The 13,297-nt window shown below is 42.8% G+C and overlaps 1 protein-coding gene across 1 annotated transcript in view; it reads left to right on the forward strand.

The window, feature by feature from the left end:
- The window catches only part of LOC121377071 (monocarboxylate transporter 3-like), a 130,247-nt gene extending 120,612 nt beyond the window's left edge, over nucleotides 1-9,635 (forward strand). Inside the window, exons 2-4 of the mRNA XM_041504933.1 lie at nucleotides 5,541-5,740; nucleotides 7,629-7,772; nucleotides 8,733-9,635. Of these exons, the coding sequence (XP_041360867.1) occupies nucleotides 5,541-5,740; nucleotides 7,629-7,772; nucleotides 8,733-9,055 (667 nt within the window). The 3' untranslated portion in view covers nucleotides 9,056-9,635. The remainder of the gene's footprint in view (nucleotides 1-5,540; nucleotides 5,741-7,628; nucleotides 7,773-8,732) is intronic.
- Nucleotides 9,636-13,297: the final 3,662 nt, after the last annotated feature.

The raw sequence follows: 13,297 nt of genomic DNA on the forward strand, positions 1-13,297 counted from the left end.
ACAGACAGGATAGCACATACCACGGCCTTTAATATGCTAATCGTGGTGCACTTGCTGGGACGAGAAATAGCCTAATGGGCTCATCGACTGGTGGGGGGGGGGGGGGGGGGGCGAGACGTAGCCCAGTGGTAAAGCGCTCGCTTAATACGCTGGTGGTTTGGGATCGATCCCCGCCAGTGGGCCCATTGGGCTATTTCTCGCTGGTACATCAAAGGCCGTGGTATGTGCTATCCTATCTATGGAGTGGTGCATATAAAAGATCCCATATGACTGTAAATAAAATTTGATGAGTGCGTCGTTAAATAAACCATTTCCTTTCCATCGACTGGGATCGTATGACTGAATCCCCTCAGTGGAACCATTTTATTAAATTTTATTTTGCTCTGTACAAACTATTTCAAAACGACTGGTATATCATATGTCATGGTGTGGGTCATATGACATGTCATGGGACATGCTTATAAAAGATCCCTTGATGATAATAATAGAAAAAGGTAGAGAGAGAGAGAGAGAGAGAGAGAGAGAGAGAGAGAGAGAGAGAGAGAGAGAGAGAGAGAGAGAGAGAGAGAGAGAGAAGAGGGTGCTGTGGTCCTACTCCTACCCATTGAGTCGTTAAAACTCGCTCTGGGAGGGAGCCGGTACCGGGCTGCGAACCCAGTACCTACCAGTCTATTGTCCTATGCATTAACCACGATACCACCGAGGGCAGCTGATGAGAGAAACTGAGGTCGGAGAAGGGAGTGGGGAGGGGGGGGGGGCGGGCATTGTCGTTATATATTGATATAATTTCCATCTACATTGTCTTCAGAACCGGGGCTGGACGTAGCCCAGTGGTAAAGCGCTCGTTTGATGCGCAGTCGGCATAGGATCGATCCCCGTGGGTGGGCCCATTAGGCTATCTTTCGTTCCGGCCAGTGCACTACGACTGGTATATCAAAGGATGTGGTATGTACTATCCTGTCTGGGATGGTGCATGTAAAAGATCCCTTGCTACTAATGAAAAACTTTAAAGGCTTTCTTCTCTAAGACTACAAGTCAAAGATGCCTTGCTGCATTGGGAAAACTGTAGCAGGTTTCCTCTCTAAGATTACAAGTCAAAATTATCAAATGTTTGACATCCAATAGCAGATGATTAATAAATCAATGTGTTCTGGTGGTGTCGTTAAACAAACCAAACTTCTTTGTTTTTGCCTGGAAATGAATATTTATTTTATTTTTTGCACTTGGTGCATGTATTTGCTACAAGGTATGTCAAGGTGGTCTTGAGCCCGAGTATTCTGACTGTAAGAGAGCTAGACTGATATTTCGAAGGTTATACGCTAGCTCCCTTACGGACATTTCGAAGGTTATACGCTAGCTCCCTTACGGACATTTGGAAGGTTATACGCTAGCTCCCTTACGGACATTTGGAAGGTTATACGCTAGCTCCCTTACAGACATTTCGAAGGTTATACGCTAGCTCCCTTACGGACATTTGGAAGGTTATACGCTAGCTCCCTTACGGACATTTCGAAGGTTATACGCTAGCTCCCTTGCAGACATTTCGAAGGTTATACGCTAGCTCCCTTGCGGACATTTCGAAGGTTATACGTTAGCTCCCTTACGGACATTTGGAAGGTTATACGCTAGCTCCCTTACGGACATTTGGAAGGTTATACGCTAGCTCCCTTGCGGACATTTCAAAGGTTATACGCTAGATCCCGTACGGACATTTCGAAGGTTATACGCTAGCTCCCTTACGGACATTTGGAAGGTTATACGCTAGCTCCCTTACGGACATTTGGAAGGTTATACGCTAGCTCCCTTACGGACATTTGGAAGGTTATACGCTAGCTCCCTTACGGACATTTGGGAGGTTATACGCTAGCTCCCTTACGGACATTTGGAAGGTTATACGCTAGCTCCCTTGCGGACATTTCGAAGGTTATACGCTAGATCCCGTACGGACATTTCGAAGGTTATACGCTAGCTCCCTTACGGACATTTCGAAGGTTATACGCTAGCTCCCTTACGGACATTTCGAAGGTTATACGCTAGCTCCCTTGCGGACATTTGGAAGGTTATACGCTAGCTCCCTTGCGGACATTTGGAAGGTTATACGCTAGCTCCCTTACGGACATTTGGGAGGTTATACGCTAGCTCCCTTACGGACATTTGGAAGGTTATACGCTAGCTCCCTTGCGGACATTTCAAAGGTTATACGCTAGATCCCGTACGGACATTTCGAAGGTTATACGCTAGCTCCCTTACGGACATTTGGAAGGTTATACGCTAGCTCCCTTGCGGACATTTGGAAGGTTATACGCTAGCTCCCTTACGGACATTTGGAAGGTTATACGCTAGCTCCCTTGCGGACATTTGGAAGGTTATACGCTAGCTCCCTTGCGGACATTTGGAAGGTTATACGCTAGCTCCCTTACGGACATTTGGAAGGTTATACGCTAGCTCCCTTGCGGACATTTGGAAGGTTATACGCTAGCTCCCTTGCGGACATTTGGAAGGTTATACGCTAGCTCCCTTACGGACATTTGGAAGGTTATACGCTAGCTCCCTTGCGGACATTTGGAAGGTTATACGCTAGCTCCCTTACGGACATTTGGAAGGTTGTACGCTAGCTCCCTTACGGACATTTGGGAGGTTAATTTAAACACATTTTATTTACGGTTATATGGCGTCAGACATACGGTTAAGGACCACACATATTTTGAGAGGAAACCCGCTGTCGCCACTATATGGGCTACTCTCCCGATTAGCAGCAAGGGATCTTTTATTTGCGCTTCCCACAGGCAGGATAGCACAAACCATGGCCTTTGTTGTACCAGTTATGGATCACTGGTTGGTGCAAGTGGTTTACACCTGCCCATTGAGCATTGCGGAGCATTCACTCAGGGTTTGGAGTCGGTATCTATATTAAAAATCCCATGCCTCGACTGGGATCCGAACCCAGTACCTACCAGCCTGTAGACCGATGGCCTAACCACGGCGCCACCGAGGTTGTCTAAAGATAGACTGAGACAGCACACTAAAAAGGTTCACGAAAAGAAAGGTCAGTGCAACAGTTTATTACAGTCCGCTCTTGTCGTTCTTGTTCGATTAATACGGTCTGGGGCGTAGTCTGGGGCGTAGTCGGGGGCTTAGTCGGGGACGTAGTCGGGGACGTAGTCGGGGATGCAGTCGGGGGCGTAGTCGGGGACGTAGTCTGGGACGTAGCTCAGCGGTAAAGCGCTCTCTTGATGTCTAGGATCGATCCCCGTCAATGGGCCCATTTGGGATATTTCTCGTTCCAATCAGTGCACCAAGACTGGTATCAAAGGATGGTGCATATAAAAGATCCCTTGTTACCAATGGGAAAATGCAGCGGGCTTCCTCACTAAGACTATATGTCAAAATTACCAAATGTTCCAATATCCGATGATTAATAAATCAGCGTGCTCTAGTTGTGTCATTAAACAACACAAACTTTAACCTTTGTTGGCTAAGTGTTACCGAAGTAAGATTTTCTCTATATATGCACGTTAATAAACTCCTTAGATTTCATTTCAACTTATTTTCGTGCTTATATCTCATTAAGGTTCAAGCAGGCTGTACTGGACACACACCTCAGCTATCTGGGCTGTCTGTTCAGGACAGTGGGTTAGCTGTTAATGGTTAGTGAGAGAGAAGAGGGTGTAGTTGCCTTACACCCACCCACTGAGTCGTTAAAACTCGTTCTGGGTGGGGACCGGCCTCGGTGGCGTCGTGGCAGGCCATCGGTCTACATGCTGGTAGGTACTGGGTTCGGATCCCAGTCGAGCCATGGGATTTTTAATCCAGATACCGACTCCAAACCCTGAGTGAGTGCTCCGCAAGGTTCAATGGGTAGGTGTAAACCACTTGCACCGACCAGTGATCCATAACTGGTTCAACAAAGGCCATGGTTTGTGCTATCCTGCCTGTGGGAAGCGCAAATAAAAGATCCCTTGCTGCCAATCGGAAGGGTAGCCCATGTAGTGGCGACAGCGGGTTTCCTCTCAAAATCTGTGTGGTCCTTAACCATATGTCTGACGCCATATAACCGTAAAAAACAAAATGTGCTGAGTGCGTCGTTAAATAAAACATTTCTTTCTTTCGTTCTGGGTGGGAGCCGGTACCAGGCTGCGAACCCAGTACCTATATACCAGCATTATGTCCAATGATTTAACCACGATACTACCGAAGCCGGTTGCAGCCAATCTCAGACATTGCCTTTAAAAAGAAAATATGTACTCTAGTAGTGTCGTTGAACAAAACAATTTTCAAATTTATGATACTTATATTTATGCACAGGCGTGAGTGTAGGTAGGCCTATGCTATATATATATATATATATTGGTAATTCAGGCATATAGTCTTATTAGAAAGGAAACTCGCTACATGTTTTCCATTAGAAGAGATGGATCTTTTACATGCATCATCCCATTTACAGAATAGCACATACCAATCGTGGTGCACTGGCTGGAACGAGAAATAGTCCAATAGGCACATCGACGGGGATCGATCCTAGACCAACCGCGCATTAAGCGAGCTCTGCTGCACCACTGGGCTACGTCCCATCCCTGGTATTAGGGTGTCAGTAAATATTAATTCGTCTCTGTCGGTAGTGCAGATGCCTCATGTGCTGGGGTCTAAGGATCTAATCTCCGTGGTGGAAATGTTCTCTGATTGGGTTCTCTCCGTCCCAACCAGTACCCCACAACTGGTATATCAAAAGATCGTGGTATGTGCTGACCTATCTGTAGAAAAGTGTTAGAATTACCAAATGTTTGACATCCACCAGCCGATGATTAATAGATCAATGTTATCTTGTCATTTGCGCCCCCGCCCATTTGAAGTGCCTTTATAGTGAATTTTAAAAACATTCATCATAGATAATATACAACATTAAATTGCCAAGAAAGCGCATCTCTGAACATCTGTATATGCAGAACATTTCGCCAAATTATCTATTGACACTTTCAAAATTGCAGGAACTCACTTAAATAAAATTCGCCAGTTGTTTTTGAAATTCGCAACTGGCGAATTTGGTGAGTGTCATAGTTAACCCTGATTTCAAAATGTTCAGGGTAACATGCTCCAAAATCACCCTACATTTAATTTTCATTTCAACTTATTTTCATGCTTATATCCAATTAAGGTTCAAGCACGCTGTCCTGGGCTCACACCTCAGCTATCTGGACTGTCTGTTCAGGACAGTGGGCTAGTTATTAATTGTTAGTGGTTAATGAGAGAGAAGAGGGTGTAATGGCCTCACATCTACTCACTGAGTCGTTAAAACTCGCTCTGGGTGGGAGCCATTACTGGGCTGCGAATCCTGTACCTACCAGCCTTATGTCCAATGGCTTACCCACGACGCCACCGAGGCCGGTATCACCTTATAGATTTCGTTCTTGTTAAGAGTTCGGGTCATTTGCATTCAGCAAATTCAAATTGTGTGACTCCTCTTTAACAAAATCAAGGATGCACCCGTGCTACTGGTATCATTAAACAAAACAAACTGTAAGTCTTCATTCGCTCTGTTGCAGAACGTCTTCGCCTAGCAAGAAGGTTAAGAAGACCAGCTACCTGCTGCTAACTGTCCTTTGTGGTATTCTGCTTGGAATCAGTCTCGGATTTCTGATGGGTCTCAGTGTATTCTTCGTCGAGATGATAGACACGTTCCAGGAGTCTCGAGCTCAGACGTCACTCATCCAATCGGTGTGCTTGACAGTCCTGTTTGGCTTCGGTACGTAGACAGCCAATCAGTGTGCTTGATAGTTAGGTCAGTTCACGTCATAGGGTTTGACGTGCACATCCAGAGTAATTTCCTGCCCTGGACGGAAGAACCGGCTGAGGCCGGTACCTGTGCCCAGGACAGGCGTGCTCTACAACAGCTTGCTCTGAATGTGCACATTAAACAATTTTCCATTCCATTCCCATCCAGAGCAAGCCGTTGTTGTAGCACACACCTGTCAATGGCGCAGATGTCGACTTACGCCGGCTACTCCGTCCAGGACAGGAAAGGGGTTGCGAGGGGTGGTGGTGGTGGTGGTAGAGGGGACTGCCCGCGGTTGGCAAGTGCAAGAGAGCACAAGCAGCCCGACCAGGGTCGGTAGCGGGCGTGGCGTTTTAGTGGTGCTATTGATTTTTAAATGTCCCGTAGGATTGAGTCCAAAAGAAAAAGAAAAAACAAATTCGTGAAGTAAGTTTCATCGTAAGTAAATAAGCAGCTATTTGAGCGATTTTGACTTAGTTGGTTGAATTATAGCTCTGACAGTTCTACATGGCTCAGATAAGTAGAGAAATCTTAGCCAATCAATGTGATTGACATTTCTGCTGGGTTCAGGTATGTAGATAGGTATCAGCCAATCAATGTGCTTGACAGTTATCCTTGGCTCGGGTACGTAGAGAAGTCTTAGCCAATCAGTGTGCTTGATACTGCTGTTTGTCTCTGGTATCTAGAAATGTCTGGGCAATCTATCATGTTTGCATGTGTTTAACACATCAAATACTTTAAAGAATATTGTCAAATAATACTTAATTTTCATACTTCTCTGGATGTTGCTTAAAACTTTTGTCAGAAGTTTATGTAATGTGCTGATCTATTATTTAGCCTATTTTAGTTTTATTTTCTATTTCCACAGTTGCTTTATCAAGTGTACTATTTTTTTCGGTTTAAATGTATTAAACATACCGATCTGTCGTTTAATTATTTTTTCCCCTATTCTCACAAGTGCTTTTGGAGGTGTTACTGGAAGGAAGGAAATGTTATATTTAACGACGTAATCAACACATTTTTTTTTATTATTATTTATATGGCGTCGGACATATTGTTATGGGCCAGACATATATTGAGAGAGGAAACCCGCTGTCGCCACTTCATGGGCTACTCTTTTCAATTAGCAGAAAGGGATCGTTTATATGCACCATCCCACAGACTGAATACCACATACAATGGCCTTGGATATACCAGTCGTGGTGCACTGGCTGGAGCGAGAAATAGCCCAATAGGCCCACCGACGGGGATCGATCCCAGACCGACCGCGCATCAAACGAAAGCTTTACCATCGGGGTAAGCCTCGCCCCTTGGTTATGTACTGCTATTTTGGTTTAATGTATTAAAATACGTTGTTCAACAAAACATATATATATTTCTAATTTCTGCAAGTTCTCTACGAAGTTTACTGGTTTAGTGGTTAGTTGTTAGTGGTTAGTTAAAAACAGATCTCTCTTCTTTTTTCCCCCTATTTTCGCAGGTGCACCAGGAAGTGTACTATTATTTTAATTTAGTACTAAAATGTGTGAAGATGTCGTTAAAACATATCCATTTTCTGTCCCTTTTTTTCGTAGGAGCTCTTGGTAGTGTATTTTAATTTAGTACTAAAATGTGTGAAGGTATCGTTAAAACATATCCATTTTTCTGTCCTTTTTTTTCGCAGAAGCTCTTGAAAGTGTACTGTTATTTTAGTTCAGTACTAAAATGTGTGAAGGTGTCGTTATAACATCCATTTTCTCGCCCTTTTTTTTCGTAGCAGCTCTTGGGAGTGTACTGTTATTTTAATTTAGTACTAAAATGAGTGAAGGTGTCGTTATAACATTATCCATTTTCTGTCCTGATTTTTTTTTTCTCGCAGGAGCTCTAGGAAGTGTACTGTTATCTCGGTTCGGCGTGATGAGGACTGGGCTGTTCGGTGGTGTGTTGGCCACAGTGGGTTGTGTGGCAGCGAGCTATGCCCAGTCAGTCCTGGTTCTCGTTGTCTGCATCGGAGCACTTACAGGTGAGGTTCAAGCACGCTGTCCTGAACATACACACATCTATTATGTGGGCTGTCTCTCGCTGACAGCGCAAAAGTGGATACAACAATTTAGTCTCTCTTTTTTTTGGAGGGGTGGGCATTATGGGGAACAGGGCAAATGAACCAACATGTGAAAAGAGCAACCAACTCAAAATTAAATTTAATAATTAAAATAATAATAATAATAATAATAAATGAGGGAGTGAGAGAAATCAGATGGTGAAACACTGGAGTAGCCAGGATTTTATATTGGGGGGAGGGGGGGGGGGCAACCCACAGTATGTATGTATGTATGTATGTATAGAGGATTCGTCACGAGTATTTTTTAATATGGAAAATATCAACCGAGTCTATGTTAATTGGTATTTGTCGAGGCTCTGGCGAGACAAATACTGATTAACTAGACGAGGTGCGAGCCCAGTATCTGGTGGCTTAACCGTTACCCGACCGAGGCCGGTACAGAGCTTGGCTCTATGATTAGCACCTCAAATTTACATATTATTAATTTTACTCCCTATCATGAATAGAACTGTCTGGCAAAGTCAGAGCTTGTGTCCACGACAGGCGTGCTTGAACAGTTCTCTGAAGGAAGTCTGCCAAAAATTACCCACGCACCCACATATATTATTTAACCGACCTCCGTGGTGTCGTGGTTAAGCCATCGGTCACAAGGCTGATAGGTAAAGGGTTCGCAGCTCTGTACCGGCTTCCAACCAGAGCGAGTTTTGACGACTCATTGGGTAGGTGTAAGACAACTACACCCTCTTCTCTTTCACTAACAACCAACAGCTAACAACTAACCCACTGTCCTAGACTGACAGCTCAGATAGCTGAGGTGTGTGTGTGTGTGTGTGTGTGTCCAGGACAGCGTGCTTGAACCGTAATTGGATATAAGCACGAAAAATAAGTTAAAATGAAATTAATAAATTATTTATTTTACAGGACTGGGACCCGGTCTGTTGTATTTGGTAACATTTTCTGTGATGGGAGAGACTGTTGAAGACAGAAAACTCAGGCGCTTACTTTTAACCTTGATGATGTTCGGAGGTGGCATTGGCGGGATTATCTACCCTTACTTTGGCAGCGTCTTAATCGCGGAATTTGGATGGCGAAGAGCCTTCTTACTTTTAGGAGGAATTTTGCTACACGGCTGTCCTATCACCATGGCGCTATGCTCGTTGAAATCACGAATCGAACTAGTCGGCGGCAAAACAGACAACAAAAGCCAACAATGGTGGAAGACGCTGAAGTTTGTCTTTATTTAGAAGTAAACCCTTCCTCGTTGTCGGCCTTAGCAAAATTGTTATATCTATTTTTGCCATAGGTCTTAAAATTTTCCTGGTGGACATTGCACGATCGAAAGGTTTCGACTCTCAAACTGGCGCATTTTTCGTTTCCATTATGGCACTTGCCAATCTCGGCGGAAGAGCCGTATGTGTTTTGTTGCTGTCGTTCTTTTCAAAAATATCGAGCCTGGCTCTGTACTTTCTTACGCTGTTCGCTGGAGGGTTATCCGTGCTTCTAATAACATATGCCAACACATACACGTTTATGTGTGTCGCGGTGGTTCTGTGCGGTTTTTCCTGGGGACCAGTGTTTTTTGTGTACCCTTCTGTCCTCATGGAAGTGGTAGGAACTGAATGTTATACGTCAGCGCTTGGATATATAAACACTGTTAGTGCTGCGGGAAATTTGATAGCAAGTCCATTGGGTGGTAAGATTACACAGACACATCATCATAAACAACATCTTCCACCTTTTTAAGTTGCATGCCGGTAAAAATTATAAAATACAGACATTGGTTGTCTCGGTACATCCATCTCTGAGTCTGAATCCATCCACCTATTCTTTGCTGTTTTGTTTTTTGTTTTGTTTTTTGTAAATAATTTCAGTTTGACGTAAGAAAAAAAGTAAAAGTGTTTTGGAAAACAATACATACATATATATATATATATATATATATATATATATATATATATATATATATATATATATATAGACACATATATACATATATATATACACATATATACATATATATATACACATATATACATATATATTTACATATATATACTATATATATATATATATATATATACTACTCAAAAGAATTTAAGGGTCAAAAATTTATAACCAAATAAGTTTCAGAGTGTTTTAGATTGATGATGTAAACTACACGAAAAATTTAATTTATTGTTCCATATTTACAAAAAACCACAAATAAACGTCACTGTATACAAGAAAGTCACATGACATGCTGTCAAAGTTGAAGGTTGTCAAACATGGATTTTACACATTAGAACATTCGTTTAATAGTGTGTGAATCCACCCCTGGCGCGAATACACTCGACACATCGTTGCCTCATGCTGTTGATCAGACGTCGGAAGAACTCTTGGGGAATGGCCTGCCACTCTGCCATAAGAAGTTGACCCAGATCATGAAGGTTGGCCGGAGGGGCATGGTTATCCCGAACTCTCCTGCCTAATTCGTCCCAGGTGAGCTCTATTGGGGCCAAGTCAGGCGAATATGCTGGCCAATCCATCCTGGCGATACCTTGTTGTCTGAGAAAGTCCGTTACCACCCTGGCGCGGTGGGGTCTGGCATTGTCATCCTGCAGAACTGCCCCGCCGCCAATCTGCTGAAGGCCTGGGAGAACCAACGGCCGGATAATCTCATTCAGATAGCGGATTCCATTCAGATTGCCATCCACCACATAGAGGGGGTTCCTGTTGTGGATAGAGATGCCGCCCCACACCATGACGCTGCCACCACTGAACCGGTGACGTTGTCTAACGTTAACGTCAGCGAAGCGCTCCCCAGGACGTCTGTAGACACGAACCCGACCGTCGTTGAACTGGAGACTAAACCTGGACTCATCAGTGAACATCACTCGACCCCACTGAACACGTTGCCACCGCAGATGAAGTGTGCACCAGTGGCGTCTGGCCGTTCTGTGACGTGGTAGGAGTGGTGGTCGAACAGCCTGGCGACGGCAGCGTAGATTATTGGCTCTCAGACGATTGCGTATGGTTTGATCAGACACTCGAGTTCCAGTCGCAGTCCGCAGATTGTCACGTAATCGGCGTGCAGTGGTTGTGCGTTGACGTAGAGCCATATTGGTGATGTAGCGGTCCTCTCTATTTGTAGTGCTTCGGGGTCTTCCCGAACGTGGACGATTTCGAACAGAATTCGTTGCTTGGTACCGTTGCTACAGTCGGCCAACGACACTCTGACTGACACCAAGTCTCAGAGCAACATTTCTTTGCGTATTGCCATCCTGAAGCCAAGCAATAGCCCCTCCTCGATCTTCGATAGTCAGTTGATGTCGTACCATTGTTGAATTTGGAGTGTACACCGTACACGAACGCAAGCTCCAATTATACAGAAATTCAGCATTGGGAACATGGAATACACATGCAAAGCGTGCAAATGAAGCGCTTTGTGAAAAAGCAAGTTATGGGCACTTAGCAGACCTTTCGCTTTCGCCCTAATTTACGTGCAAATGTAAGCATGTTTTCGCCATTAGAACTAGTCGACAGTGTCAATGACAGTGGATTTTAATTCATTTATGGGTTGCTTAGACCCACTTTCGTCAAAATGGAACAATACCATGCGTGACATTATGGTCTAGCTAATATAATTGACATCCAGAAAATAATGTCGAAAATATATATATATATATATATATATATATACCGTTACACCTTAAGTTTCACGCTATGAGTGATCATCTGGTAACGTAACTGCCCTGTCGTTGTTGTTTTTTTGTTGTTGTTGGGTTTTTTTGGAAAACAATATATAACGACAATATATATCATATTATATGCCTATATACTATTTTAGGGTGCAATTTAGAAAACAGTCTGCTCAGAAATGAATAAAGAACTTGTAGTAAATTCCATAGTATGAGAAAAAAAAGGCGTTCCCCGTGTGTGGGACTACAATATCCATCCATCTATAAGCCGAGCGGCATTCTACGTTCGACTTGAGCGTCATAAAGTCAGTATCTAAAGATAGTAATCAATTACTTTATTTATCCCGCAATCCACATAAAACAAAAATATTAATGAAATGAACTGTCAGGGGTCGAAATACTGCCGACCCGACCGGTTTTTGCCGGTCAGTATTACGACGGGCCTGGAGATTTTCTTGCGTATCGTGCCGGTATTTATAAAGATTCTTAAATGCTTAAGAATTCTTAAATATAAGAAAATTCTCAGAATTCCTAAGAATTATTCTTAAATGTAAGAATTTTAAAATAATTCTTAGAATCCCTAAAATATCTCTTAAATGTAAGAATCGTCTCAGATTGCTGAGAAAAAGTTAGGAGTCATATGAAGGACTCTTAAGATGGGTTAAGAATTCTTATCTCGGACAAAATGGCTACCATAATAGGGATTGGAGGGCGACGCAGACAAGTATTTTCTTTTGTCCACCAAACGAACAAAAGTTTGTTTTATTTAACGACGTCACTAGAGCACATTGATTTTTTATCTTATCATCGGCTATTGGACGTCAAACATATGGTCATTCTGACACTATTTTCAGAGGAAACCCGCTGTCGCCACATAGGCTACTCTTTTTACGACAGGCAGCAAGGGATCTTTTATTTGCGCTTCCCACAGGCAGGATAACACAAACCATGGCCTTTGTTGAACCAGTTATGGATCACTGGTCGGTGCAAGCGGTTTACACCTACCCACTGAGCCTTGCGGAGCACTCACTCAGGGTTTGGAGTCTGTATCTGGATTAAAAATCCCATGCTTCGACTGGGATCTGAACCCAGTATCTACCAGCCTGTAGACCGATGGCCTGCCACGACGCCACCGAGGCCGGTTAGCAAAAAACAGCGTCAACTGTGCTAAAACTTGAACCCAAACTGTACATCAGATATAATATTGTAGGTTGAACACACATTCAACAATCTATTGTTTAAAATTGTTAACAACAAATTTGATAAGTGGCTCTGATACCTCTATAATTATTTGCATAATTTGTATCAGCCTTTTTAAACACAGAAATAATTGTGCCATTGCACCAATGTTCTGGAAAGATGCCAGAGCCTAATATAACATTAAACAGTCTACAGAGAATAGGTACGGTACATTAAAGGGACATTCCCGTGTTTGCTCCATTGTAAGATGTTTCAGACTAATAAAATATTTCTACGATTAAACTTAAATATTAAATATGTTTTCTTGTTTAGAGTATCAGTGTCTGTATATTCAATGTGTTTCTGGTCGTCTTAATATTTCTAAGAAGGCCAAACTGAATTTTTTCTTCAAATAATTTCATACGTACGAAAAAACAATATTTTAGGAAATAAAATGAAATTTAACCTAGTACAAATTATTAGAACGATCAGAAACACTTTTAATATACAGCCACTAATATTTTATGCAGAAAAATATATTTGATATATAATCACAATCGTTAAAAAGTCTGTGTTAGTCGATAACATCTTAAAAAATGCAGCAAACTCAGTAATGTCCCTTTAAATTTT

Source organism: Gigantopelta aegis, chromosome 7 (assembly GCF_016097555.1).
Source record: "Gigantopelta aegis isolate Gae_Host chromosome 7, Gae_host_genome, whole genome shotgun sequence".
Lineage (NCBI taxonomy): Eukaryota > Metazoa > Mollusca > Gastropoda > Neomphalida > Peltospiridae > Gigantopelta > Gigantopelta aegis.